Here is a 24,415-nt window from a genome sequence, read left to right as displayed (position 1 = left end):
ATCATCAATTGTACATTTGTTTTTATTTCACTGGGGGAGGAAATATTTCATGTGAATATGATACTCATATCCACATGTCACCCAGTGACGTTGATGAATAACAAAAACGCACATGTGAATGCGGGTTTAATGTGCAAAGTCATCGTATCAACAGTATGAAGAAGTGAAAATTCACTTCATGGACGATGGCAACAACGGATCTTTAATTACGCTGATATCACGGTAATTAAACTGATCAATGCTCGCCATTGTCAAAAATTTCTCCGTCTGGTTGTTCTCATCCCTGTCCTCCACGTTTCACACAGGCGCCTGAAACGACACTACAAAAGGAGTCGAGTGGATTCAAAATGAGAAAAGAGGACAGGGAGGTGAGAATAAAAATAATGTCAAAACTTGCTAGTCACCCTTCATTCTACCAGATGAACGTAAACAGTGACGCCGAGAACTTTAATATCCCTAGTATTATAATCACATCATGTCTTGATCGAATCATCGTTACGGAGAATCGTGAAGAATTTGAGGGGGTGAGGAATAGGTTAAATCAGTCAATTGAATTGCAATTATGGATTGATTCAATACCAGGAATTTTTTTCATGTTTTTATTAGTTCTCCTTCATTCCCAAGGATATTGCTAATTTATTGGTGAGATTAACTTCACCACATGCAATGGGGGACCAGTTTCTCCCTCATTTCCACAATTTTCCTGAGACGTATTAATTACGTTTCACCTGGTATCCACACGTGGAAAATTTTAATGGAGTTTCTTGCTATGATTGACTGTTTCACATGTTGCCTTTACTTAAGAGTTTTCAGTTTCTTTTTTTTTTTACACACTTTACGATGCGTGTTTCGTTGTTGAACGTTTGTAAACTTTGACGGTTGGGTAACGTATTTCCCCTATACTTCAGTGTTTGCCTCCAGCATTTCTCGAGACATGTAGTTTAGAATCAGGGCCCCCTAGCTCTGTGACTTTTTTTTTTTTCATCGTCAGTATGATTGAATACGTTGGACCCTCCATTAGACGGGTGTTTGTTCAGGACCCGGTGTGGCCTTTTTAATGAATAAAAAAAAAATGAAAATGTTAAGTAAATAAGATGTTTGACTTTGGGGTCGTCCAAACATTTCCGGACTTCATTCCTCAATCACGTGAATGCTCTCTGTGCTTGTGTATTCTGTTTATAAATGTTTATATGCTGAATCAAATTACTTCCTCCACTCGAATAATGTAAACAAGAAATTTTTTTTTTTACTCTCCAGATGACAGCTCCAGCATCAACACCAAATCCACCAGTTAGTCCAAGTGATGACATCAACTGGTTCGCTGGTATTGCTGAGGAGGAACTACTGTATTACACCAGTAATGACGTTGACTCCCTCTGGGCTGTCATTGGCAGTTTTGTTCCACCTCCACCACGACCACCTTATCTCCCTGAAGAGGGCATCGCCACTGATGGTCTTACTACCTGTGATCTTTGTACCTGGGCACTGCGTAATGACAGGCACTTATCGTTTTCCCGGGATGGTACACTCGGTGAGTTTCTAAAACCCCTCATTCAATCACCATGACAATGTAATTCTAACCATGAGAAACAGAAGATCTTTAGGACAGACACTTAAACCTCCCCCTGGATGTTTGAATAACAAATGCTCTAGGACCCCTGGATTTTCCCTTGAGTATCGAATCCTTTGAAAATTTTCCTGCCATCGAGTGCATATATTTGACAGGACCTACGCGACGGTCAATATTTATTTTTTACTTTATATCTAAAATTAAAAATAATTACAAGCGCCATGATTCTTGTTCAACTATTTCGATCGACGTTGGACTTAAAATTTGTTGAAAATTTGTGGGAACTGGCGCATAGTTTTTGTCCTGCGGAACTTTCAAATTATAAATCAAACTGGGAGATAAGAATTTGGTGAATGTTATGGGTGGTAGATTTGCCTTTACTACAGTGATAGGTTTATGGTTTGTAGTGGATGGAAGGGAGTGTGCAGCACCACATCCGGTATTCCTTCAACCAATGGTGGTGCGTGCTGATGCCACTATGGCGGACTCACACGGAATCCAACTTGGCATCCGTTGTTTCCGCTCATTCCCCCAGCCCCACCTACTGTTTCTCATTATGTGTGTGTATGTGTGTGGGTTATTCGACATTTTTTAACATCACGCCCATTCTTTGATGAACTTCCAACACACCTCTCTTCGCGCAATTTGCTCTGAAGAGTCTCCCCTCATTTGTTCGTCTCAGTTTCGTGAGTATATCAGGATTTATGTCTCATTTAGGACTAAAATAGTTAGCTTCATGGTTCATAAGATGCGTCTGAGCGAGGAAATTTATTATGCGTGAATCTAATTATCTTGGTTATTTGTTTTACATGGTAGACAGGGGTCCCGGTTACAGTAATAGTTGCAATCCAACGCTGCAAATATTTTGTCACACAGTGATGAATTGTTTTTTTTTAATATTCAGAGAATTTGAATTCCTATTTTTTCAATTTTTTAAAAATTCGTTAATTTTAATTTGCCTGCTGACTGAGGTTGATTGGAATATTATGATTACTAATTTATTGACCATATGTATACCCTTTCGAATTTTTTCATTTTGTTTCCCCTCCCCTTTAACCCCTATTAGTACATTCTTAGATATTGTTCTTAGAGCTAATTTTACATTGGCTCGCGTTTGAGCTCGTGCAGAGATGTAGACAGACGAAGAAGAGATTTAATTAAATTTAATTCGGTATTATGAACATAGATTGGAATATTATGATTAATTTTCATGTGAAGAACAACTGCATCAATGAGCGCAGTTAATTAAAATTATTTTGAAATTTTATGGTTCTCTTCATTCAAAAGTACTGTCAGAAAAAGCTTCAGGTGCAGTACATCGGTAGCACCAGGTCGTAAATTACTATTTCTACGAATGTAAAGTTAACTCACGTTCGTTGAAACCGTAATTCATGTCTGGATGGTCTATAATATTTTATATCACTCGGCGGCGCGTACTTCAACCTCAAGTTACTGCGTGGGATGATGAAGAAATTACTCCGGAGCACGCTAAAATGTTAATTAGTTAATTTTAACACAGTCGGAGAGATTCACCGGGCGATATCGGGAATTTTGTTGCAAAGTATTATAAATTTTTTCCAAAAACATTCAGTTTACTTTCATATCACATAAATGTCTCGCATAACTCACAATCCTCAGGATAATTATTACCTATTAATTCCTTCGGGTAATTGTAGGAAACATAAATACTTCAAAGTTCACCATTATCAACAAAAAAAAAATCACATCTCTAAATCAAAGTACTTCACTTTCTACCCGGGAAAATCTCAGTACAATGTTGCACCAGTAGAATGGAAATAAGATAAGTCAGCCGAAGCTCTTGAGGTAGAACGTAGCAATCATCGCGTCACTTCTCAGATGTGTATTCACGCCGGAATAATTACAAGATCACACCTCAAGCAAGAGGTTGCATCTCTTCATATAACTCGTTCACACGTCTACCAACATCTCTCTCTTGATCTTGAATTATGTTTACCCGTTGGAATAAAAAATTTATTATTAAAATCTCCCGATAATCCAGAACTCACTCATTCACCTTCACTTCCTCCCCCTGAGCTGTGCATTCACTGATAAAAAAAACGAGAGAATGAATTAAAAAAAAAAAAAAAATTAATTTATCATTTCTTATTCCAATTTCACCGCTCCCTTTCTCCGTTTATTTTCGTTATGGGAATTCAGTTAAGCGAAAATTTGCAGTACCTTCTTGTTGTCTCTCGTGATTCTTATCAGATACCTGCCGAAGCTTGTATATCGTTAGAGAAAACCACTCAGGGTGAAAAAAAAATAGGTAAAAAGGTGAAAAACAAAGGGGTAAAAGGGCGGACGGGCGGTCGGGGGATGGTGGTAAAGAGGGGCGGGGGGGTAGGGGGAAGATGTGAAATAAAATGAGCCTACCTGGAACGTAGTAACGAGCTCTCTTCCACCTTTTATCTTCCTCGTTATTATTTCGTTTCTTTATTGCCTCCTGACTCTTTCTTTTTCTCACCTCCGTACTACTGGAAATTCTCTTCATTTTATTTGTTTATTTCTTCTTTATCTTCATCCCCTGGACCTCTACCTCGGCCTTCTTTTTCCACCATCGGCTACCTCTTTCTAAAAGTATTCTCGCCTGTTATGCATGGTGTAAACGAGATCGGGAAACAGTGTAGTGAGCTCTTGAAAACATATAATACCACCTCCCACCGTTGAAGCCCAAAAATTTCTCTCTTCGTTTCTCCACCAGCCGTGCACGTGTATGGATGTTACCTCGGCGAAAAGTAATCTTGGAACGGATCTCGGGTCTTCCGTGGATTTATCGGCGGGCAGTGTCTGCTGTGCTGGACGAAGCCACGGGCTACGCGTAAAAGAGAAGTGCATGGATGTGTGTGTGTGTGTGAGAGAGAGAGAAAGATGGCTGCTGTGCGTGAAACGCGGGATACATATACGATTGCATGTACGAGATGCTACTGAACGATAGGTTCAGCCGAAAAACATGAAACTCCGAAACTAGTGAACGATATATTTTTTATACTGATTTTATAGGGAATTCTGATTTCAATTGAATGTTAGATTTGGTGAGATAGACTGTTAGAATGTGGGGGGTGTTATCTGTAAATGTATTTTTTCATTTATATGTGCAGGTCCATATGGAAAGAAATCGCAATTTAATTTTGAAATTGTATTTTTTTATAAATGAAAGGTCTTCATTATTTTAAACAAAATTGTGTTATTGAGTGAAGAAGGATTTGATTTTTTTCGCTGAATGGCTGATGATCTCGCTACAAATATTCAATAATCTCATGAGTCGCCGATGATTTGCACTGAATTATGAATGAAAAATCTTTGAACGAGTGAGAATCTCTAATAAATGTTCTCTCCGTATTAAAATTTCCATAAAAATATTTTTACCGTCATTGAGAAACGGACAAGCAAGAGCCTTCCAACGTGTAATAAATGATCGCTGTCACAATTCCCATAAATCATTGCGCAAGTATTACATTCCCCTCCCTCCTCCCTCCTTCCATCCCCCACCACTCAGGCCTTCCCAAATCGTTCCACATCCCGTTTTAACTCATTTTTATCTCTCTACTGGTGAAAAGTCGCCGACACACCTGAACAGCACTTCTGAATTGTGAATTTAGTCACCGACAGGAACGAGTCAATCGCCGTCTGGCACGCGATAGAAACCGGCTTTTATAGAAAATAATGTAACCCGTCTGATCTCACTGAAGCGTAACGCGATCAAGTCGATCACGCGAAGTATATCATATCGTAAAATGAAAAAGAATTGATCAGGAGGTAACAATAGGGGAGTGGATAATAATGGACTTATTCTCTGATGACTTCTCGAAATAACAATCTCCGTAGTTTGAAAAATCTCAGTCTCTGTGTTAGATAAAGATGAGATTATTAAATTCCAGATTGAATTATCTGTCACTCAATCTTCTGAATTATCGTTTGAAGTCCATTGGAGGTGTGGCTGGTTCTTGACAAAATGACAGCTTCACTCCTCTCGTGTGATACGACCTGAACAATTACCTCTACGGGTTCACTCACCAAAGTGCCTTTTGAACACTTGAAAACCCGCCGTAATATCGAATTAATGCAACGGTACCTGCAGCTCCTGCGGGTGATGAACCGTGAATATATAATACTGAGAACGTCAATCGATATTTTAAATGAAAATGTTGATCCGTTGAGGAATTTTTTAAAGGACAAAATCATTCCCGTTCAACCGCACGATCAAGGGAGTAGAAACGTGGAATGAGAGGTATCAAGTGGCTGATAAATGCACTCCCTAAATCACCAAGTTTAATTGGGTCTTCCAATCGAAAACGATATGTGGACCTTTGCCGCAGGTGTTGTGCGTGAGAAAATTAAGCTTGAATATATGATTTACTTGGCTGTCTCTAAGGTCTTGGAAAAATAACGTCGGGTATTAGTGTGATATCGCGTTTTTTAGTAATTCAAGGACATGGAGAGAAAAATTCTTTAAAAATTACGCGCCTGTTCCGTAATTTGCACATCAAAATAATATTCAGTAAAAATTACGGAACAGTTACGCATTTTAATTTTTCTTGAACGTTTTGGACTTTTTTTGGAAATTTCACTGCAAACGTGCTTAACTGTTCCGTAATTTTTACAAAATATTGTTGTGACTGGCAGATTACGGAACACTAGCGTGTATTAAAAATTATTAACATACTACGATAAATTAATTTTAGAATCTGCACAGAGAGAATTTTTCCACGAAAATTACTCTTCGGTTCGGTAAACGTGGATTTTTCAGAGATTTTTTTTCACGTAAATTTGTCCAAAAGAACATAATCCAGGAATTTTTGTTCCGAGGAAAAGAAAAATTTTCCGAAGATCAAGTCTCCGATAATCATATTTATCCGGTCGGTTCGTTTATTATAAATCTATAAAATTAATACGACTGTTATTAACACTTTTACTGAGTGCCAGGAATGCCAAAGATTCAAAGACCGTTACATCTAGTGTGAGAAATCGTCAGAAATAAAAACATGATTTATGATTTATAATTGAGAAGTGGAATATCATCGGAGGGTTGACACGAGATCATCAGGCTGGGCCTACTGTTGAGTAAAGCCCCCTAGTTCTCTCACCAGGGAGGAATACCCTGAGTTTCGTCTACAATCGTGAGCTCAACTCCTCGAACTTGGTCCCGCGAGTTTCCCTTTACTACTTCATTCCAACTTTGTTTCCTTGTCTCACGGCGGGAGATTTTCCGTGTTAGAGTCTTATCGGCAGGTACGGTGCAAGTTGTTATGTTAACGTCAAAGGTGCATGCGCCACTAGCCAATGAGAAGGAGAGGAGCCAATGAAACGATGAGAGACGTTCTCATTTTGAGAACTCATTCTCGCTCATTCGTATCCTGTCAGAGTTAATTCAAAGTTATGTCTTGTCTTGTGTCGATTATGTTGAATTTTTATTTCTCTTTCAATGGCTTCTCCGCACTGTCATTTTATAATCAGCCACCTGTCACGGTTCAACTCAATTTCAAATTTGCTTTTTTAGTTGTACGAGGAAAGAATTTAAATGTGAATTTACGTTACGTCGAGGAGCATTTTTCCACGTTATTTTGGGAAAATCGTTAGGATAATATGGAGATAAATATTTAATAACATTTATGTATATTTTCGCAAAATCCAGAGCGTTCCATAACTTTTATCACAAACGCTCAGGAAAAAGGTGCTGATATAGCGTCACGTGAATTCTCCGAGTCCATTTCGTAATCGATAAGTGGACTGTGGGTTCCATAATTTTTACTGAATATTTCTGATCGCGAAAAATATTAAGATAACTTTATCGAAATATGGCTGCAAAAATAAACTTCTGTTTGTACCGATTACACAGCCAATATTGAAGTTATATTCCATAAAAAATTCCCGTCCATTATTCCATTAAATATAATATTAATCACGAATATTGAATCAACGAAAAATTGGAGTTGTCTTTAATTTTCAGTCAAATTTCATGAATTTGTCGTTTTTCCCTGTCGTAAATGCTCACAGAGCTCTCCAATAAATTTCCTTTTATTTCCTATTAACATAATTCAATAAAATGACCAATTGACATTATCTACTTTTCCGACAAAACCCCAAAGAAGAGGAATTACTCTCTCCAAAGTGATGAAGGTAGAGGAGTGGGTGGTGTTTACAACAAGCTCGAACCGCCCGACAATTCGTGCATGGACCGGGATAATTAGCTATAACGATGGCTTGTATCAGGGATCGAATACGTGGGTGGTTCCTCAGATCCTTTCTCCCCTCTTTTCCCCACTCCATCCACTCTCGATCGCAATTAGTCGAGAATCACTCGTTATATCGTGCGAAACTCCGAAATATAAATGGCGGAATAAAAAAATACTCGGAACAATAGTTTGTAATGATGAATAAAATCTCTAAATTGTGAACGAACGAATAAAAATATTCTTCCCATAATTTGTGGTTTCTCTGAAATTTCTCGATCGCAAATTTTCCGATGCACTTGCCTCGTTAACTTTCTCCATTGGACTTAAAAGTAACAGCCACGGCTGGATGGGTACTTCACAATGTAATTATACGATTGAATACCACGCGTAGAACTTGTTTTCCCAAGGTGAATAGGGAAATAGTAAGCCTTGAAACGAGCGTTTGTGAGTTTAGTTGGTTTTTTTCATTTTAAAACCCCCCCGTGGTAACTCTTGGTTAACAGTTGGTGGTGTGAGGCGCCAATTATCGCACTGGTAGTTTACCACTATTTCCTCATGCCGGTAGAAAACGACTTATTTACGGGATACTGCCATGTCACATTTACACTAACTACTCTGCGGTTGTCTGTACACGTTTACGCCTGCCGCAGCTATTCAGTATATTCTATAGTGCACTTAGCTAATTTAAATATCATTTAAATATTTATCATTTATTTATTCCTTGAATTTATTTTGCAGAGGCACCTGGAGAATTCGGCTGGGTTTTGACTCTGATAATTGTGTCACTGATATCAGCGGTGATTGGAGCAGTGGTCATGGTCACACTTCTTCACTGCAGAAGGTACATAACTGTTTTTATTTTTATGATATTGTTAACTCATAGTTTTTCCCGCTGATGATTTTTTTCTCTGGATTAAGGCTCGGTTGGATCTGGATTAATTTTTGTTTATATATTTTACCTGAAATTTCGGTGCAGTTCTGCATCAAACAGAGATGCATAGAAAAAATGAAAATATCCTAAAAACAAGTACAAAAAAAATTAGAATATAGAACCCGGATTTTTTAATTTATGTTAAATTAAATGCAATCAATGCAAAGCCGGTAATTCCTGATTTGGCGACGGAAGGGGTAAGGGGTAGGGCTATAAAAGTAAATGATTTCGTGAGGGGTTCATGGAGCATTTTTAAAAAATATTGTTCTCTGAAAAATTATTAAATATTTCTAGAATTTTCTTAATTACCCTAGTCTTACCATAAAATGGCTAGAACCATGGCTAGACAATATGAATTGGGCCACCCCTCCCCTTCTCTCACATTAAAGTGACAGTTGATTACCACCTCAATTAAATTTTTTTCATTCCCAGAGTTCTACGCATTATAGAGTAAGACTATTGACATTAAAAAACTGCTAAAAATAATTAATAATTTTTCAGAGAACGATATTTGAAAATGATCCTTCTTGAACACCTCAGAAAATTGTTTACTTTTATACCCCTCCCCTCTCCCACCAAATCAGACATTACCGGTTTTGCATTTATTGCAATTATCCTAACATAACAATTAAATAGACCAGGTTCCATATTTTTATTTTGTTTATTTTTTTTAAACATATTTTCAGTTTTTGTGCATTTTTGCTTGCCATTCCAGATAATTCAGTGTATCCAGCCAGGCCTGAAACAAAAAAATATACAGACAGATTAATATTTTTTTCTTTGCTTTCTAAAATGCACAGACAATTAATCATTTGTTCACTGACTCCATGCCACTGAGAATAACTCCAATAATTCGATCCTGAATTATCTGTTACAGAATAAAGAGCGCCGGTGGCAGAGGTAAGACATCGATTTACAAAACGTCAAATAGTCCATTGGGTTCCCAGGTTCTTCATACTTTCCAATTACACAACCCGGCGATCTCTCATACGTAGCTACCGATAAAGATCCAATGATTATCTACGTCGACAATCGAGCTTCCCTCGGTTGGTCTCTCTCCTACGGTGTACATAAATCCTTTGCGGAAATTACCAGGTTCTAATAAAAAGTCAACTCCCCAGGGGTCTAACATGAAAGGGTGGAATGCTTCAAGGTGTAAAGTTCACGGAAACAGTGACATTTCACTGTGTGGTCAGACCAAGATAATTGGTACACGAGAATAAATGAGTCATAATTTTGTTTAACAAAATTGATGACTAAATTTAAAAGGAGAGATCCATTACTGACACGTTGCAAACGGTTTCATCAACCTATAACTCAAACATCTAGTAGATATGGTAACTCTTGAACAGACACGACCATTCGTCATTATGTCGAGTTGTATAACTCGAGTTAAACATAATTTGATCGTAATTTAATCGCATGCAAGTCATCACAAATGATTTCTCGAGCTCTGTATCAATAGGATGTGCCTAGATATCCCCTGCAAACTGGCCACAAGCCAAATAGTTATCATCATCAGTATTATGTACACACGCGGTCCCCAAAGGTAACCAAGATACGAAGGGGTCGAAAGGATTGATTGGCGTTTAATTAGTTGGCGTAATGGAAGCGGTTGTATATACATTGGCAATGTAAAACAGTCCACGTGGTTTGAGGAAGAAAGACACTAGTATCTAACAGCCAGCCAACGTGAAAGAGTGAGTGAGAGTTGGGTGGTAGGGGGTGGAGGGAATGAGGAGACAGGCGACACAGTGGACAGTGAAACGCGTCTAATTAACTTTCCGATTTGAAATCAACCGTGCCTTTGGTGGCTGATAGCATCAGCACTGGCGTCGTGGCGTACGTGCGCCTGCCACACGAGATACATATACACAGAGAGCTCGTTTTTTTTTTACTCTTTGATTTTTTTATATACACTTCCTACTCCCCAGCCGGTGGTTTACTGCTTCGGAGAGTCATACGTTACCCTGGAAGTGCTGATGCAGTTGGCTACGCGAGTGTGGAAATATTTGAAATAATTACTGACGAGGAATACAGAGTCGCACCGCCAGATACGGGGATTATTATAAACAACTGGAAAATTCATTGCAAATTTTTATATGACCGAGTAGCGATGAAGTAGCTCTCGAAGATTCTTGTGGAATAGTTTACCCTGAATTTTTCCGGCTTCTTCCCTCACCATCCCCTCACAAATTTATTGTGCAACAAAATCCCACGTGTGTATTAGAATATGCAAGTGCTGACGGATATTGGATGATGCACTTTTTTTTTTAGTTTATGTTTTTTTTTTGCATTCCTGAAAGCGGCTCCTGTGATCTACAAAATCCAGTCTGGATGTCTCGATGACATGAGCACAATGGCGGGACGAGAAGTTGAAAGAGGAGGAATAAAGCCAGTGGGGGGATAGTCCCTTCGCATCTCTTTTTCATATGCTCGTGTATGTCATAATGCCTTAAGGGGGATACGTATGTAAAGCAACGGGTAAATGTACTGGGACCATATCAGAATTCCAAATATCTACCCTCACCTGGCACTTGAGCAGCTTCGTCCCTCGATTTTTTTTTTTCTGTACCACTCGTTAGACCCCTGGTATTACACTCAGGAACGCACTGAGACAGGTTACGAGGAATAAAAAAAAAAATGGGAAAAAGAAATGTATGAGAATATGAGTTCAACGGTCGTGTCGAAAAATATGATGTGGGGTGAAATTCGAGGAGCCACTCCCACCCCAAACAGAAATTCGACCTAATTTCCCCTATGACCGCTCCTCTCTGCCATCGATCTTTGTGATAAATAACTGGGAAGTCTTTGTCCCATTGTTCCATAGCGCTCGTTTATTCGGTTGAACTGATATTAATGCTTTGGTTGATATATTTTTTTTCAATAGGCGGTTGCTGCGGTGTAGGCGTTGATGAGGCGAATCCACAGGAACCGGTGAGCTCGGGGACTGGTGGCGTAGCTGGGGGTGGCGGTGTATCAGTCATACCGGATAGACCGCCATTAGAACTTGACAAGTTACCCCCTTATCATGATATAACACCTACCCCTGGTAAGTTCACAAATTAGAGGGGAAATTGAATCATGAATGGGAGAGCATTCTTCAATCAGAAATATTTATTTTCAGTGCTCGGGTTTTTCACTTCCATTGTCAGATGCGAAGGAAATAAATCATTGAACGAGTGGGAAGTCTCTTTGTACTTCTCACCCTCTCCCCCCTCCCTGTATTTGATATTCCACAATTCACTTTTGTAGTTCTCTTTTTGGGGGAGGGAATATGAATAACAGACAGTACCACGCGAAGAGAAGTCGGTACCGTGTACCATCGAGACGATTCATTTGAAAAAATATGAAATTGGGAAAGTTTTTGAAATGTTGAAGAAAAGGGAAAATTAAACAGGCGGTTATGAGTCAAATAGTAGCTGCAACCAGTTGTTAAATCCGTAAATATAAACATGACCCTAAAGACATAATTTTGTTATTTTTCAATAGTTTCTAATGTATTTGCGAAAGAAGCAAAAAATCCCTCTAAATCGTGAATTTATAGCTTTCTTCATGTTGAAAAATGAATCACATTACAAGTACTTAATCTCTAATTGCAGGACATAATGTATGGTCCTGGCTGGGATCTCGTCGTGGAGGTGGTACAACCGGGGTTGTAACGACCCCCCTGAGTCTCCCACAGCATCGTTGTGCCATTAATTTACCAGTTGAGAATCACTACACCCACATGCAGACTGATGAGGCACTCTACGCTGAATTGGACTCACAGACAGCGAGTTATGCCAGTGATCTACAATTACAGCTGAGGGGTAGTTCAACGTATGGTGATGGAGGTACGACACCAGGTGAGGAGGATGACTACCACGAGTTGGATGCCGCACGACTCCACAGGAGATATTCGACGAGTGATAATGAGACACTAAAGAGGGATTCAATCAGAACGAGACACAGTCAGAGGTTAAAGGAGTCTGATTACGAGATGTACGAGAATGGTCCATCCACTCCAATCCCCTTACATGTGCAAAATCATCATCACACTCATCCTCATCCTCATCATCATCACCATCATCATCATCACATTCAGAGCCACAGGAGTAATGGTAGTGCTAGTGAAATTAATCCCTCTTACCAAAATACTGGATATACAGGTAGTGATAATGAACCTGACGGTCCTTTTCTCAGCAGTGCCCCCAGTAGTGCTTACTACAGTGATCTGAGTTCAAATTCAACTAATCAACCCTCAACTCTACCAGTTTTAACGACACCAATCAATCAAGACCAGGGGCAATACAGATTGGCAGCGATAAATGAATCTACTGAATGGAAAACAAAAGATGCATCAAGAGAATAGATAATTTAAGTGAAAAAAAAACTGCGAAATTAGCTTTCACTTCACTGAATGCAAAACAAAAAAAAATCATTCAGATGCTGGATAACGATTTGAGTAAAAAAAATACCTGCGAGATTCATTTTAACTCCGAAATCACTGCACACGTTGGGAAATAAATTCAACAGATTCAAACTCCTGAACGGCTCTCTGCTACCATGCCAAGTCCCTCCTTCTGTTCGATGATGATTAGTATCATCAGAAGCCAACACGCTGAACACGAGGGAGACCCATTGCCAAAATTGTCAGGAGTACGAATCTGATGAAGTTATTTCGCAGGTGTTTCGTAATTCGACGTCAGCAATGGGAGCCCCTTAGGGACTTCTTCCCTCTCATTCTTCCATTCTTCCTGCAGCGATTCTTTTTTTTTTCAACGAGCTCTCTGTCTCTCGGGGTTTTATCCTTTTTTTAACGATTTTTTTTCAATGGTTTCGCTGAATTTTTCTTTTACTCAATTCTGTTTCGCCCGACGTCCTTTCACGCTGCACGCAACAATGCTCGAGCAAGGCCGTGAAGCTGTTTTTAGGGAGACGAAATTGAGTGGGAAATTTATTTTTCATTTTTTAGTGAATTCGTTTCGATATTGATTTATTGAATTTTTCTCTCCCAGAAATTTTTACGGACGGTTTCTCTCTGTGCATATCACAAAAATTCGTTCATACGGGGAAAGACCCGGGGGTAGGGCTAACATATCGATTGACCGTTCTCAGGATATCATTAATGTCCCCTTCGGTCCACATCCTGTGTACGTGAAGAGAAGACAGGTCGCCTCCATACTTACACGAAGTTTAATTTATTAGCGACGAGAAAGCCGTGGCGCAAGACACTGTGGGTGCTTGTGATTGTTGGTCTTTTGTATTTTTTTTTTGTTTTAAATTCAAGCATCAATGTGTGCGAGTGTGAAAGACAAAGAGGCGCTACAGATGCAACGGCACAGAGCCTGGCGGCCACGGAGTAATTAATTGCGGGTCTCGCGGTCACAATGTGCAGATGAGAAAGAAAGGGCGGGCTTGGAGGGAGGGAGAACCAAGCGGCCCGAGAAGCAACACATTATTCAAGCCCGAAAAGAATCTTGAGACTTTTTGCTAGGGATAAATGAATAGAGACGGGGAAGGTATTTTTTTTTTAATTTATTGTGATGTTTTTCGAGGATTTATTAGATGAGTATGTTGGGAGAGAACAAATTACTGAATTTCAAAGCGATTTTAGCATTTTTATGAAATGCTAAATTGATATATCATCGGATTAAGTGTGCGAGAGATTAAAAACTGTACTTTCTTTTCTATCCGCACTATCCCTGAACATAAGAAAAGGGGTGAAGCTTCGACTAGTGATATGTGTGGATGGGAAGATGTGAAATTCCGTCGGACCATAGAAACGAGAAGTAGATTATCAGTACTAATTTAATCGAGAACTATTGCATTGTATAAAGACTTGAGTATATATTATTATGTGAAAAAAAATGAAAGTAAAAGAGAATATGGAATAGTGATGAATATTCTTATCTTTCAAAAGTGTAAATACTCCTCTCCAATTTTATAAATTATTTATATATAAATGAAGTTTATTCATGTGATGGAACGATTGTTCCAGGCTCTACAGAGCTGTCAATTGGAAATGTAAATCGAAAAAGTTTTATCTGAAATGAAAAATGCATATCAGGTCCGCTGTTGAGGCCAAAATGTGTGAACATATTTTGATGGGGGAATGGGGAAAAGCCAAGGAGACAGACACGTGCACATGAATCACCATCTCGTGGGAAGAATTAAAGACGTGAAAAAAATGTGAATAAAGGAAAAAACTTGGGGTAGAGGGTGAAAGAGGTGGGGATTACCGCAAATTGAGATTCCAGGGGGAATTTTTCAAACACAATCCATGCGATATTGTTGGTAGTGTATGTGCATCGAGTCTTATGGCCCTCGTACGCCCGTACCCGCCCTAGCATCTTTCTTTTCTGCGTTTCACGGGCGGGATATATAAATTATACATGTAAATATACGGGCGGCGAGGGACTCGGTCAAGATCGAAGTCGAGATATGTGTTGGCGCGACCCCCGTGTACAGCCCGTCTACCCTTCTTTGCACTCTTGTGCCTTCACGCACAAGCGTTATTTCGACTTTTTTTTTTTTTGTTCACTTCTCCCTCTCTCCACTCACCTTTTAGCTGAACCTCCCCGGGCGTGTTGGATAGTCCTCGAAATTTGCACATTCCGTCCCTTGGAAAGTCAATAAACATAATTTGAAAAAAAAAAATAAACAATGTAAATTTGTAAGAAAGTATTGAAAATTATTTATGACGATTTTTGATGTACGAAAATTTATGGGTGATAGTTAAGTCTGGAGGAATGTAACTCATTGAAGAAAAGTTTACGTTCAAAATAAATTGCATGTCACTTTAATTGCATGTCAATTGAGAGTAGTTTCTGTGCATGTAGGGGGTGATTTTTGACACAATTGATGAGAGATAGTTTTTCTAGCCCTCTAGCTACAGACAAATTGGCATCAATTATCAAGATGATGACGAGCTACAGCTGAAATATTCCATATTAATTGACTTTGGATTCACGGACATAAAGTTTACCGCCATTTCAGTTCTTCTTTGAGTTTTATCATTCCAGATAATTGTGAGGAATGTGCATTAGTGAAGAACATTAACAAAAATAATGTATTGTAAGGCAGAGAAAGAATTCCAAAAATTGTGTTTTGTGAATTTAATCATTTTTTATGAGTAAATGGTTCTAGTGTTTATATATATAGCGTGTGTATATAAAAAGCTTTCTTCTTGTAAAATGTGATTACAGCTGCTTTTCAGTGTAACTGAGCGCGCAACAGAATAGTTTTTCCACATGAGATGTAATGAGTTGAATAAGAATAAAAAATGACTGGTAGGAAAAACAAAATCTGTGAACACTGTGCTTCTTCGTACGTACTCGATCCAATAATTTTTTTATATCATAAACAATGTGCCAGAATAAGTAAAAAATCAATTGTACCTTGTTGCGATAATTATTAGACTGTTGGTGTTCCCGACATGCAGAACAAAGTGTAGATCACCATTGAAAATGTATACGCTGCTCATAATCGAGCAGAAAGCAATAAAACTGCAGTAACATTTACCGATGAAAAAAAAATAGAGCAAGAAACCAAGAATGATTGTAAATAATAAAGAAAATGAAAAATCTTCACAACTTATTTAATTTTTTCTCCTCGTGTCACTTTCCATTTTCAATGTTTCGTTGTTTCAGATATTGACAATAAATGAATCTTTAATCTAACGAATTTCTGGCCGAAAACAAATCGCTTGGCACTGACTCTTAAAATTATACTTTAAACACAATCTTTAATAAATAAATCGCAGGGTACCTCCCTAATACAAAGATGAATAATAAAAACTTGCAAAAAGAAATTAAATCAGTTATTCCAACAGAAAATGACAATATGATTCATTCCAATAACTCTCTGTCATCCGGTTTCTACGGATTTACTTGAATACATGGTGACAAAAAAAATCAATTGAAGCTTCGCATATTTTTTCGGATTTTGTTTTTCTTTAATCGTGAATAATTAATTATAAATATAATTTCTTTCATAACTACAGTGTATGATACAGAGAGAAGGTACAGTTGAACGTCGATTAAATTCCAGGAGGAAATAATTCTCATCCAACATCCCTAATTTTCCTTCCTTTTAGTCTTTAAAAAATATTCATTTAACCTCGGCTATCATTCTCTCAATTTTCACCACAGACTCTAATGATTCGAATTATCTGTGGAAATTTCCTCTTGTTTTTAAATGACGTAAGCTCGATTTGGTGAATATGCAAGATAATTGCGAGGGCAAATGCTCGAGGGAAAAAGGAAAAAGAGGGATTCCATTTCGTAATTATCGGTATGATTGATATTTCGAGTAGTAATAATGGCGGAAAAAATATCATGAAAGGAGAAAAACAAGGATATCTTCTCCTACGTTCTTTATGAAGAATTTTAGAAAATCCCCTGATGTGTCTCCTGCGAATTGTGTTTTTTTCAAAAACCAAAAAAAAAATACAGGTAAAAATTGCTCAGCACTGTGTCATCTGCACAATCTATTGGATCTGCGAGATTAGATCAATACTGACAGTCTCACAGTTGGATCATTTATCATCGAGATATATTTTCAGAGCTTTCTCTCGTCTCGGACTCTCGGCGTAGTGTCTGTCCTGTGGTACACTTCTGGTGAATACTTTCATTTTTTGTCGGACACCTCTTGAAAATCTGCCTTTCGCCTTATCAGCTTCATTTTCCGCTGTACACATTTCTTCTTGGGTATTTGGTAGCGCCTTTTCCGTGACATCTCTGTAATGAAAAATGAGGCGATTTTATTTTTGATCCATTAATAAACATTAAGGAAATTAGAATAAACTTTTAAAAAAATTTTTAAAGGCCTCAGAGAATTTTCAAAAAGACGGGAAGCATTTGATTTTTGTTAAATAAATTGAAATGACTGTTGTACCTGTAGAAAATACAAGCACCATCCTCAAGAGTTCCAATCTGCCGAGTTGGTTTATTAACCGGTTTCCAATACACCCGTGACTCATACCGACTTGTCGGCCACTTGCCCTTGATCATCTGTAAATTATCCTCCTCTATCCCGGACAATTCCACGATTTTCTTCGTCAGCTCCTCGTAACAATTTTCATCGAGAACAATCTCTTGAATTGGTCCCAAAACAGACCAATGCCTGAATACCCTCGTCACCATCACGACAATCTGACTACTGCTAGTAACAGGTTCCTCCTCTGGCAATTCCTGGATGAATAGTTGACACAGTGATTGGAAATTAATATCCCGAATATTCTGGTCATTCAGTAAAACCTTGGATGGAAGTTGATAATGTTTTATCCTGAGTCGACACTTGTCGAAAGGAATTATACCACCGTGTTTTCGTTGCAATTCAGCCAACAATTGTCTTTTGACATCCCCTACAGTAGCATCCTTCGATATAGTGGATTCAAATAAAAATTGAGAAGGCTTATTATAACATTCCAATTCTAGGAAGAACACCTTCACCCTAAATTCGTGAGGCCTCACAGCTCTACCCAATTTTATACTAATTTTTTCTCCATCGTCCCATACTCTCAATGCTGTTGTGGGTCGCGTACAATCGACATCAGCTGAATCAATGGCCGTTCTCAGAATTTTGAAATCCTCCATTGGAACCCCAACGAAGGGCTCCAGGTGTTTTCGGAAATTATCGAATTTTATTCTTTTATCTACTATCACCCGCAGATGTTTTTCACCATCCTTATCATAAGGAGTAGCCTTGAATAAATAATCTATCTCCTCCTCCTGATCCATTTCCCAGTTGTCCTCTTTGTTGACGAGCCTCTTGCGAGGATACCAGTCGTGGTCAAAACTAATAATGCTTATCTCATCGTCCTCCGAAGCATTTCCAACGAGTGTTCTATCGCTATCACTGAGGCTACTGTCCTCACTATTGCTCTGCTCCTGCCACTCCTCATTATCACCAGCTGAAGCCTCAGGGCACCAGTTGGTAGCTTGATCACGGGATTCGTCCTTCTGACTTCCCTCACCCAAATCAGATTTTTTCTTCTGATTATCGAGTTTTTCAGCCTCTTTTTGTTCTTTCATTTCTTTCAGTTCTTGCTGCTCTTTCTGTCTGCTTTCCAATGACTGAATACCGAGTTCTTCCAGTACCTCTTTGCTGATATCAGGTAATTCAACATCAAGACAAATGGCCGTTTCAAATTTGTTGACAATATCGGTCAAACTATTATCAATGTTTGCGGTTACAAATACCAGGTCTCCACTCGTGATTCCGTGGCTTGCCAGTAAATGATCATTCTCCGTAAGTACCCTCTCTCCTGATGGACAGTTTTGGAGGGCCACTGTCATTTCCTCTGGATTTATATTCAAAATTTTACCCACTTGTTTTTTGTACTCTCTGAGTGTTTGTCTTCGATATCCTCGCACGTAAATTGGCCCGTCAATAATTTCTTTATTGGCGCAATCGATGTGAAAGACTTTCGTGCCAAGACCACCGGGCTCATACGCTTCGAATTCCTCATCTTTCTTTCGAATTTCTAACAACATATCTGGATTTGATTGTTGAAGAAGTCCACCCAGAGTCTCTTGATCTTGACCATCAAATGTTGACTCAATGGTGTCCGATATTATTTCATATGTTACAAGACGGCACTGATCCAAATCAACGACATTCACCAGGTCCAATGTTTTCCACGCCTTCTCCACCAATTCCGCAAGTGTTTCATCATACACTGAGAACAATCTTCTCGATTTAATAGTTTTTTCTTCTGGATGATGAACGTAAACCCTTATCTTGTACATTTGGGATGATCTCTCGTAATTTTTCCACTCGTCCTCGTGTGCCTTCATTGTCACTAATAAATCTTGAATGTGTTTTGGGAAAGAATCGACCTCCATAGGTAAACAATTTCTCTCTGGATCTATCTGACGATACATAAGCATATAGGCATTGGTGCTGCTGCTGTAAGCACCGCTGTAATATCCCCGTGTAGGTCCTCCTCCATATGTTTTTTGAATGTCATCATCGGTAATTCGATTGACATTCTGATCATTGAAGCACAGCCAGTCGTTGGTCCTGAAGTCTTTGATATAGGCATAGTAATGTCCACCGCTGGCACTGCCACTGTGAATCATTATCGAGAATAATTCGTACACATAAGGACCACTGGCCGATTGATGACGAGTATCCTCATGACTGTGCTCTGTACTCGATGTTGAGGGCCCATTACTCATGTCAATGCCCTCATCGTCATCCTGTTCATGATTATTTAAATGATCACTAGTAGCTTCACTCGTAATTCCGTTCTCATTAATTCCATTGGTATTCAAAGAGCACTCGTCCAAACCTCCACTATCAGTTGTACAGCTGTCATCGCATTTTACTCCCACCCCAGCGTCCTCCTCAGCAGTTGGCGATTCCTGATTGTCAGAGGATATGAAAGAATTGAGATTAAGAACATCTGGGAAGCTCACCCTGTCATTCAATTTGATTCTGTGAAACGTGTTGTTATCGAAATCGAAACGCTTTAGATGTAGTGTTAGTAAATAAGGAAATCTGCTAAATTTCAGGCCTTTATGTGCATCACACTTCTTATTACAAGTTTCACAGAAATACTGATTTGTTCCATCCAATGTTTCCGGTTGCACAAATGCCCTCAAGGCCTCCTCCACACTGTTATACGCCACATTGCTTCCAAAAGGTTTAACTGGCAAGGGAATATCTAAAAAAGTGTCTTCCCGTGATTTTTCGGTTTTACATTCTAAACATTTGACGTAATCAATCATTTTTCCTTCGTAAAGTCTGTTAATTAGATCAGCCTGCTGAGTATTTTTGAACTTTTGTTCCAGCGCATCAAACATCACACGACACAGCTCCTGGATGTCATGTTGCTGCCATGCTTCTGTTGAATCCCAGCCAAAACTCTTAGTCAAGGAGGTCGTCTGGACAGCTGCCTTAGTTGACGTTTGCAGATTGAGAAAGAGCTTTTGGAGTTGATAAGGAATACTATTGCTAGATTTGTCCTTTTCAGAGCCTACAAACTCCCAGTTGTAGAGAGCATTGCGAAACTCTGGAGTCATGTACAGAGCTTGAAGAAGGCTGTTCAAGTAGCAAGTCATTGCCTGATTTACTAGGCCAACGTACGCCACATCTGGTTTAGCTTCAGCCTCAGAGTATTGTCCTACTATCTTTCCAACCTCCACTTGCAATGCACTGAAGAGAGCGTCGAAAGTGACGTCTCGTTTCTTTACAGATATCAATTTTGGTGAGGAGGGAGAAGAATCCTGGCAATTGAATAAATCATTGGTTAATTTTTTGGAAAGCACTGGAATTGAGTCGAAGAAATTAGCCAACCCCACAAGGACTAGAATTTGATGTGATCGATTGAAGTCAAATGATATGTGTTCTAATGTTCGTCGAAGATCGTCAGCGCTGTTGAGAAAGTGGGTGGTAGTGGATACATTTGATGCATTCCTGTGATACAGATCCATTAAGTAGCATATTCCTACTGTAGTGTCTGGTAGTTGTGACGCGCGAAAGAACATGATGTTGTGGCAGAGCTCCTCAAGGGTAGTTGAGGGTGAGACTAAGAAGCTCCTGGCGTGGAGAGGAGAAGAGTCGTGAGGGATTACTTCGACCACGTACGATTTATCGGGTTTGTTGATGGACGATTTTATGCTGTTGCATTCGATTTTATTGTGAGGGGTATCCTCTTCGGCTTTAGCAATATCTCCATTGGTGATTTCGCTAGTTCGGTTGACACCGATGTTGGCGGAGTAGACCTCCTCACACGACTCCAGGTCGAGGTTCGGAATAGGCTGATTTTCAAATTTTAACGGATACTTCTTGTCGTTGTACATCAGGACGAGGTTGAAGGAGTCTGGAGATGAGTAACCAGGGTAGAGGTGGGACACTGCATTGTAGAGTTGACTGGCTGTCGCTTTTTGACTGAATAAGACGGATTTCGGCGTGAGATTGTCGATAAGGGGCTCCAACACTCGGGCATGAATGTTAGCGAGGCCTGACACAACCACTATTGTTTTACGGGTTATTGTTGGCGGCACGAAATCACCGTTTCTGGTAGAGGAACTCGCCGCATGGTCCATCGCATCCCCAAGAAAAGATTCTTCTGCCACCACAACCATTTTTTTTTTCACCTAGAAATTTGTTCTTCAGTTAGTTATGGAGAATTGAAAAATAGAAGAAGGGGAGGGGAAGATATTTATGAACGGGAGGAGCATAAATAGTTTTCGAAAGTTTTTTGGTAGTGTCTGTAACAGAGGGGTCTAGAGAAATGCCTGGAGAGACAAAAAAATGTCTTGAGTGCTCGAAATGTTTTCGAGTTTTTTTCAAAATTCTTCTGACATTCCAATTTCTACTAAATGTTCTAAAAATAAGTAAATCAATACTGAACAGATTAATTGGCCTCTGAATATTACTTGTATAGAATCATGCGATTGACTATGTTGTTTTAGTAATGAACGGTAATGAAATTCAAAAAGATCATCTGGTCTAGATATTTTCAATTTAGTTATTCATCAATTTTCCACGTGGCTCTCACAGAATTTTTTGCCATAAATTAAAGCATTCTTGACGGTAAGGAAGTGATCCTCATTCAGATGATCCTACCACAAAATTTTAACTCTTCTCAACTGCTCCACAATTGGCCTGCTCACCCTAGTCTGAAATTGATGGTTTCCAAATGGAAAATAGGGTCACAAATTATAGTGTGCAATAGTGTATCACCAAAAGCGAAAGAAAAAAAAATGTAAAAGCTTTTCACACAAGAGTATTTCCAAAAAATGTTTATTTATTAGACAACTAAAACAATTGTAATTACTGTAGGACTTACTATAAATGAATATTGCTGAGTTTGATTTCAGAAAAGCTATTTCATGAACATGAGTGAGTGGAGATTATTTGTCATCAGGTGACGAAATTGTCTTTCTGTTAATTTAATTATTCAATATTTCCTATAGAATCCCTATATTACAGAAAATATTCGGCTTCAGGAGAGTATGTCGAGAATAATTCAGACATCTCTGATCAACTTTCTATAAATGAATCCGAGTGCAAACGGAAAATCACTGGAGTTGACTCCCAATCCATTCCCCACGAACTTAGATTTAAGCACAGCAGCTTGACAATCTTAAGAATAACCGGCAAAATAGTAAAAAAAAATCGCGATCATTATCGTCAATTGGCAAAATGAGAATTTTGGCAATGGGCCATGAGGAAGGTGGAATACTTCTGGTTTCTGATGTATACGACAAAGCAGGAAGCAGTCATGACTACAGTTCTCTAAGACATGGGCTAAAACTTGACACGGCACTACACAGTGTAGAAATCTCTCGCGGCAGTTGAAATTTATATTTAGACAATCTAAACCAAGACTTGGAAAATGGCTCTTCACACTTCAAAACCCCTGCTCCAAAACTCCCACTACCTTATTACGTTTCATCGAGTTTCCAAAAATTATGCAAAGACGATCATACCATCGATTCATTGATAATCGGTTAGAATAATAAACGAGTAAAAATTCTTACGGTTATCTACGGCTTCTCGATTGTTTCCAACGCTGGTCAGAATTTCGTCCGATTAGTAGAATTGGAATACATGGGCGGCTGTGATACAGAAGAAATTATTTTTATAAATAGAACTGTCTTGATTCAGCCGGTTTATTTCTAGCCATTATAATTATTTACGTTCTATTTTTCTCACCCTATTATGTTCGATGAGATAACGATTACTGAATCATCAATTACACGTAACACCGGCTATAGTCCAGTAACCTGAACAAACATGGTCTCAAAAACTCATTTGCATTCCTCAATGAAAAAGTTAACGTAGAATTTTTAGTAAATTCTGTAGCACTCTGTTCAAGAAAGCAAAAAATAAAAAAAAATCCACAAACATCACACCAACAATTATTCTTCTCAAACCCCACAAAGATAAGCTGCAACTGTTGTTTATAATCGCAAAAGTATCAACTTCTTTCAAAACGAATCTACAGGTATATCTATCCAGGACGAATGACGAATTTCATAATAAAACACATGAAATGGCTGGTCGAATATTAAAACCCCGAAATATGCGTCTCAAAGTACTCAAGTCCAACCCAACAGCATCACCATTACATAAAGCACAGGAAAAAAAACCATCCGTCAATACAATAATCACGTGTTACTGAATTAATACGCTTTTTTCCTCCCGAACGTACAGATGCAGTACTTTTTGTAATATTTCTTACCAAAAAAAAATCGCTGACACATGTGTAACAAAATCACTCTACTGGTTCTACGCCATGTTTTCGTCGAACCAGGTGTGTGTATCTGAAGATGGCTAAATAACCTGAAAGGCGGCTTGAGGTTGGTAAAACAGTAGACGCGGTGAATTCAAACGAACTAATCAAAACGTTTCCGCTGCCCTGCAGCGACGAATTTCCCGCCTTGCAAGCACGATTCAACGTGCAATGCAAAAGGATAAAATAAGGTAGAGGTGCAAATCATGCAGATTAGGGGACCACCTGAACGCTAGTTGCGAACCCGGCGGCGGGACGCGTCACCGTCGATTATGACGGCTGGGTGAGGCGCCCGAAAATTCACCGGTTCATTTAAAGAATTATATCTCTTCCTAATAACTATTAACAAGTGAAACCAACGCTGTTGGGACGAAAATAAAATTCTCGTGGGACTTCTGCAGCAAAAAGGGCCCAAATTTCTAGTCAGTCCGTTTTTCGCAGATATCTCAGGAAATAATGTAGATAGCAGAACGATTTCACCGATA

General features: G+C 38.9%; 2 protein-coding genes across 8 annotated transcripts in view; one reads left to right on the top strand and one right to left on the bottom strand.

Moving 5' to 3' along the window:
• The window catches only part of LOC135167694 (TSC22 domain family protein 1-like), a 39,314-nt gene extending 23,049 nt beyond the window's left edge, over positions 1 to 16,265 (top strand). Inside the window, exons 2-7 of one of the 5 annotated variants that reach the window (XM_064131154.1) lie at positions 1,258 to 1,531; positions 8,503 to 8,605; positions 9,573 to 9,595; positions 11,586 to 11,747; positions 12,298 to 12,679; positions 12,884 to 16,265. In XM_064131154.1, coding sequence (XP_063987224.1) covers positions 1,258 to 1,531; positions 8,503 to 8,605; positions 9,573 to 9,595; positions 11,586 to 11,747; positions 12,298 to 12,679; positions 12,884 to 13,049 — 1,110 coding nt within the window. In that variant the 3' untranslated portion in view covers positions 13,050 to 16,265. Of the gene's footprint in view, positions 1 to 1,257; positions 1,532 to 8,502; positions 8,606 to 9,572; positions 9,596 to 11,585; positions 11,748 to 12,297 lie in introns of all 5 variants that reach the window. The other 4 variants (XM_064131153.1, XM_064131156.1, XM_064131155.1 and 1 more) reach the window with 4 other exon arrangements.
• LOC135167693 (ubiquitin carboxyl-terminal hydrolase 47) lies at positions 16,261 to 23,991 on the bottom strand. Of its 3 annotated transcripts, XM_064131149.1 has the most exons (5): positions 23,880 to 23,958; positions 23,351 to 23,421; positions 23,176 to 23,253; positions 17,576 to 21,786; positions 16,261 to 17,418 (listed from the first exon to the last, which is right to left on the bottom strand). In XM_064131149.1, the coding sequence occupies exons 4-5, from the start codon at positions 21,772 to 21,774 to the stop codon at positions 17,217 to 17,219; spliced, it is 4,401 nt and encodes a 1,466-aa protein (XP_063987219.1). In that variant the 5' UTR covers positions 21,775 to 21,786; positions 23,176 to 23,253; positions 23,351 to 23,421; positions 23,880 to 23,958; the 3' UTR covers positions 16,261 to 17,216. The 3 variants fall into 3 exon arrangements, with proteins under 3 accessions (XP_063987219.1, XP_063987220.1, XP_063987221.1); XM_064131150.1 differs by lacking the exon at positions 23,351 to 23,421 and having other exon boundaries at positions 23,880 to 23,950; XM_064131151.1 differs by lacking the exons at positions 23,176 to 23,253; positions 23,351 to 23,421 and having other exon boundaries at positions 23,880 to 23,991.
• Between the last annotated feature and the right edge of the window lie 424 nt (positions 23,992 to 24,415).

The sequence above is a fragment of the Diachasmimorpha longicaudata genome, chromosome 11, assembly GCF_034640455.1.
Source record: "Diachasmimorpha longicaudata isolate KC_UGA_2023 chromosome 11, iyDiaLong2, whole genome shotgun sequence".
NCBI lineage: Eukaryota > Metazoa > Arthropoda > Insecta > Hymenoptera > Braconidae > Diachasmimorpha > Diachasmimorpha longicaudata.
The sequence above is the reverse complement of the archived record's forward strand: the minus strand, read 5'-3'. Positions and strand labels throughout refer to the sequence as shown.

Excerpts from the sequence above, each read along its gene's own strand:
- LOC135167693 (XM_064131151.1), bottom strand. The coding sequence starts at position 21,774 with ATGGTTGTGGTGGCAGAAGAATCTTTTCTTGGGGATGCGATGGACCAT. Across the intron at positions 17,419-17,575 it reads GGTGCTTGTATTTTCTACAG|AGATGTCACGGAAAAGGCGC; the intron begins GTACAACAGTCA and ends TTTTCATTACAG.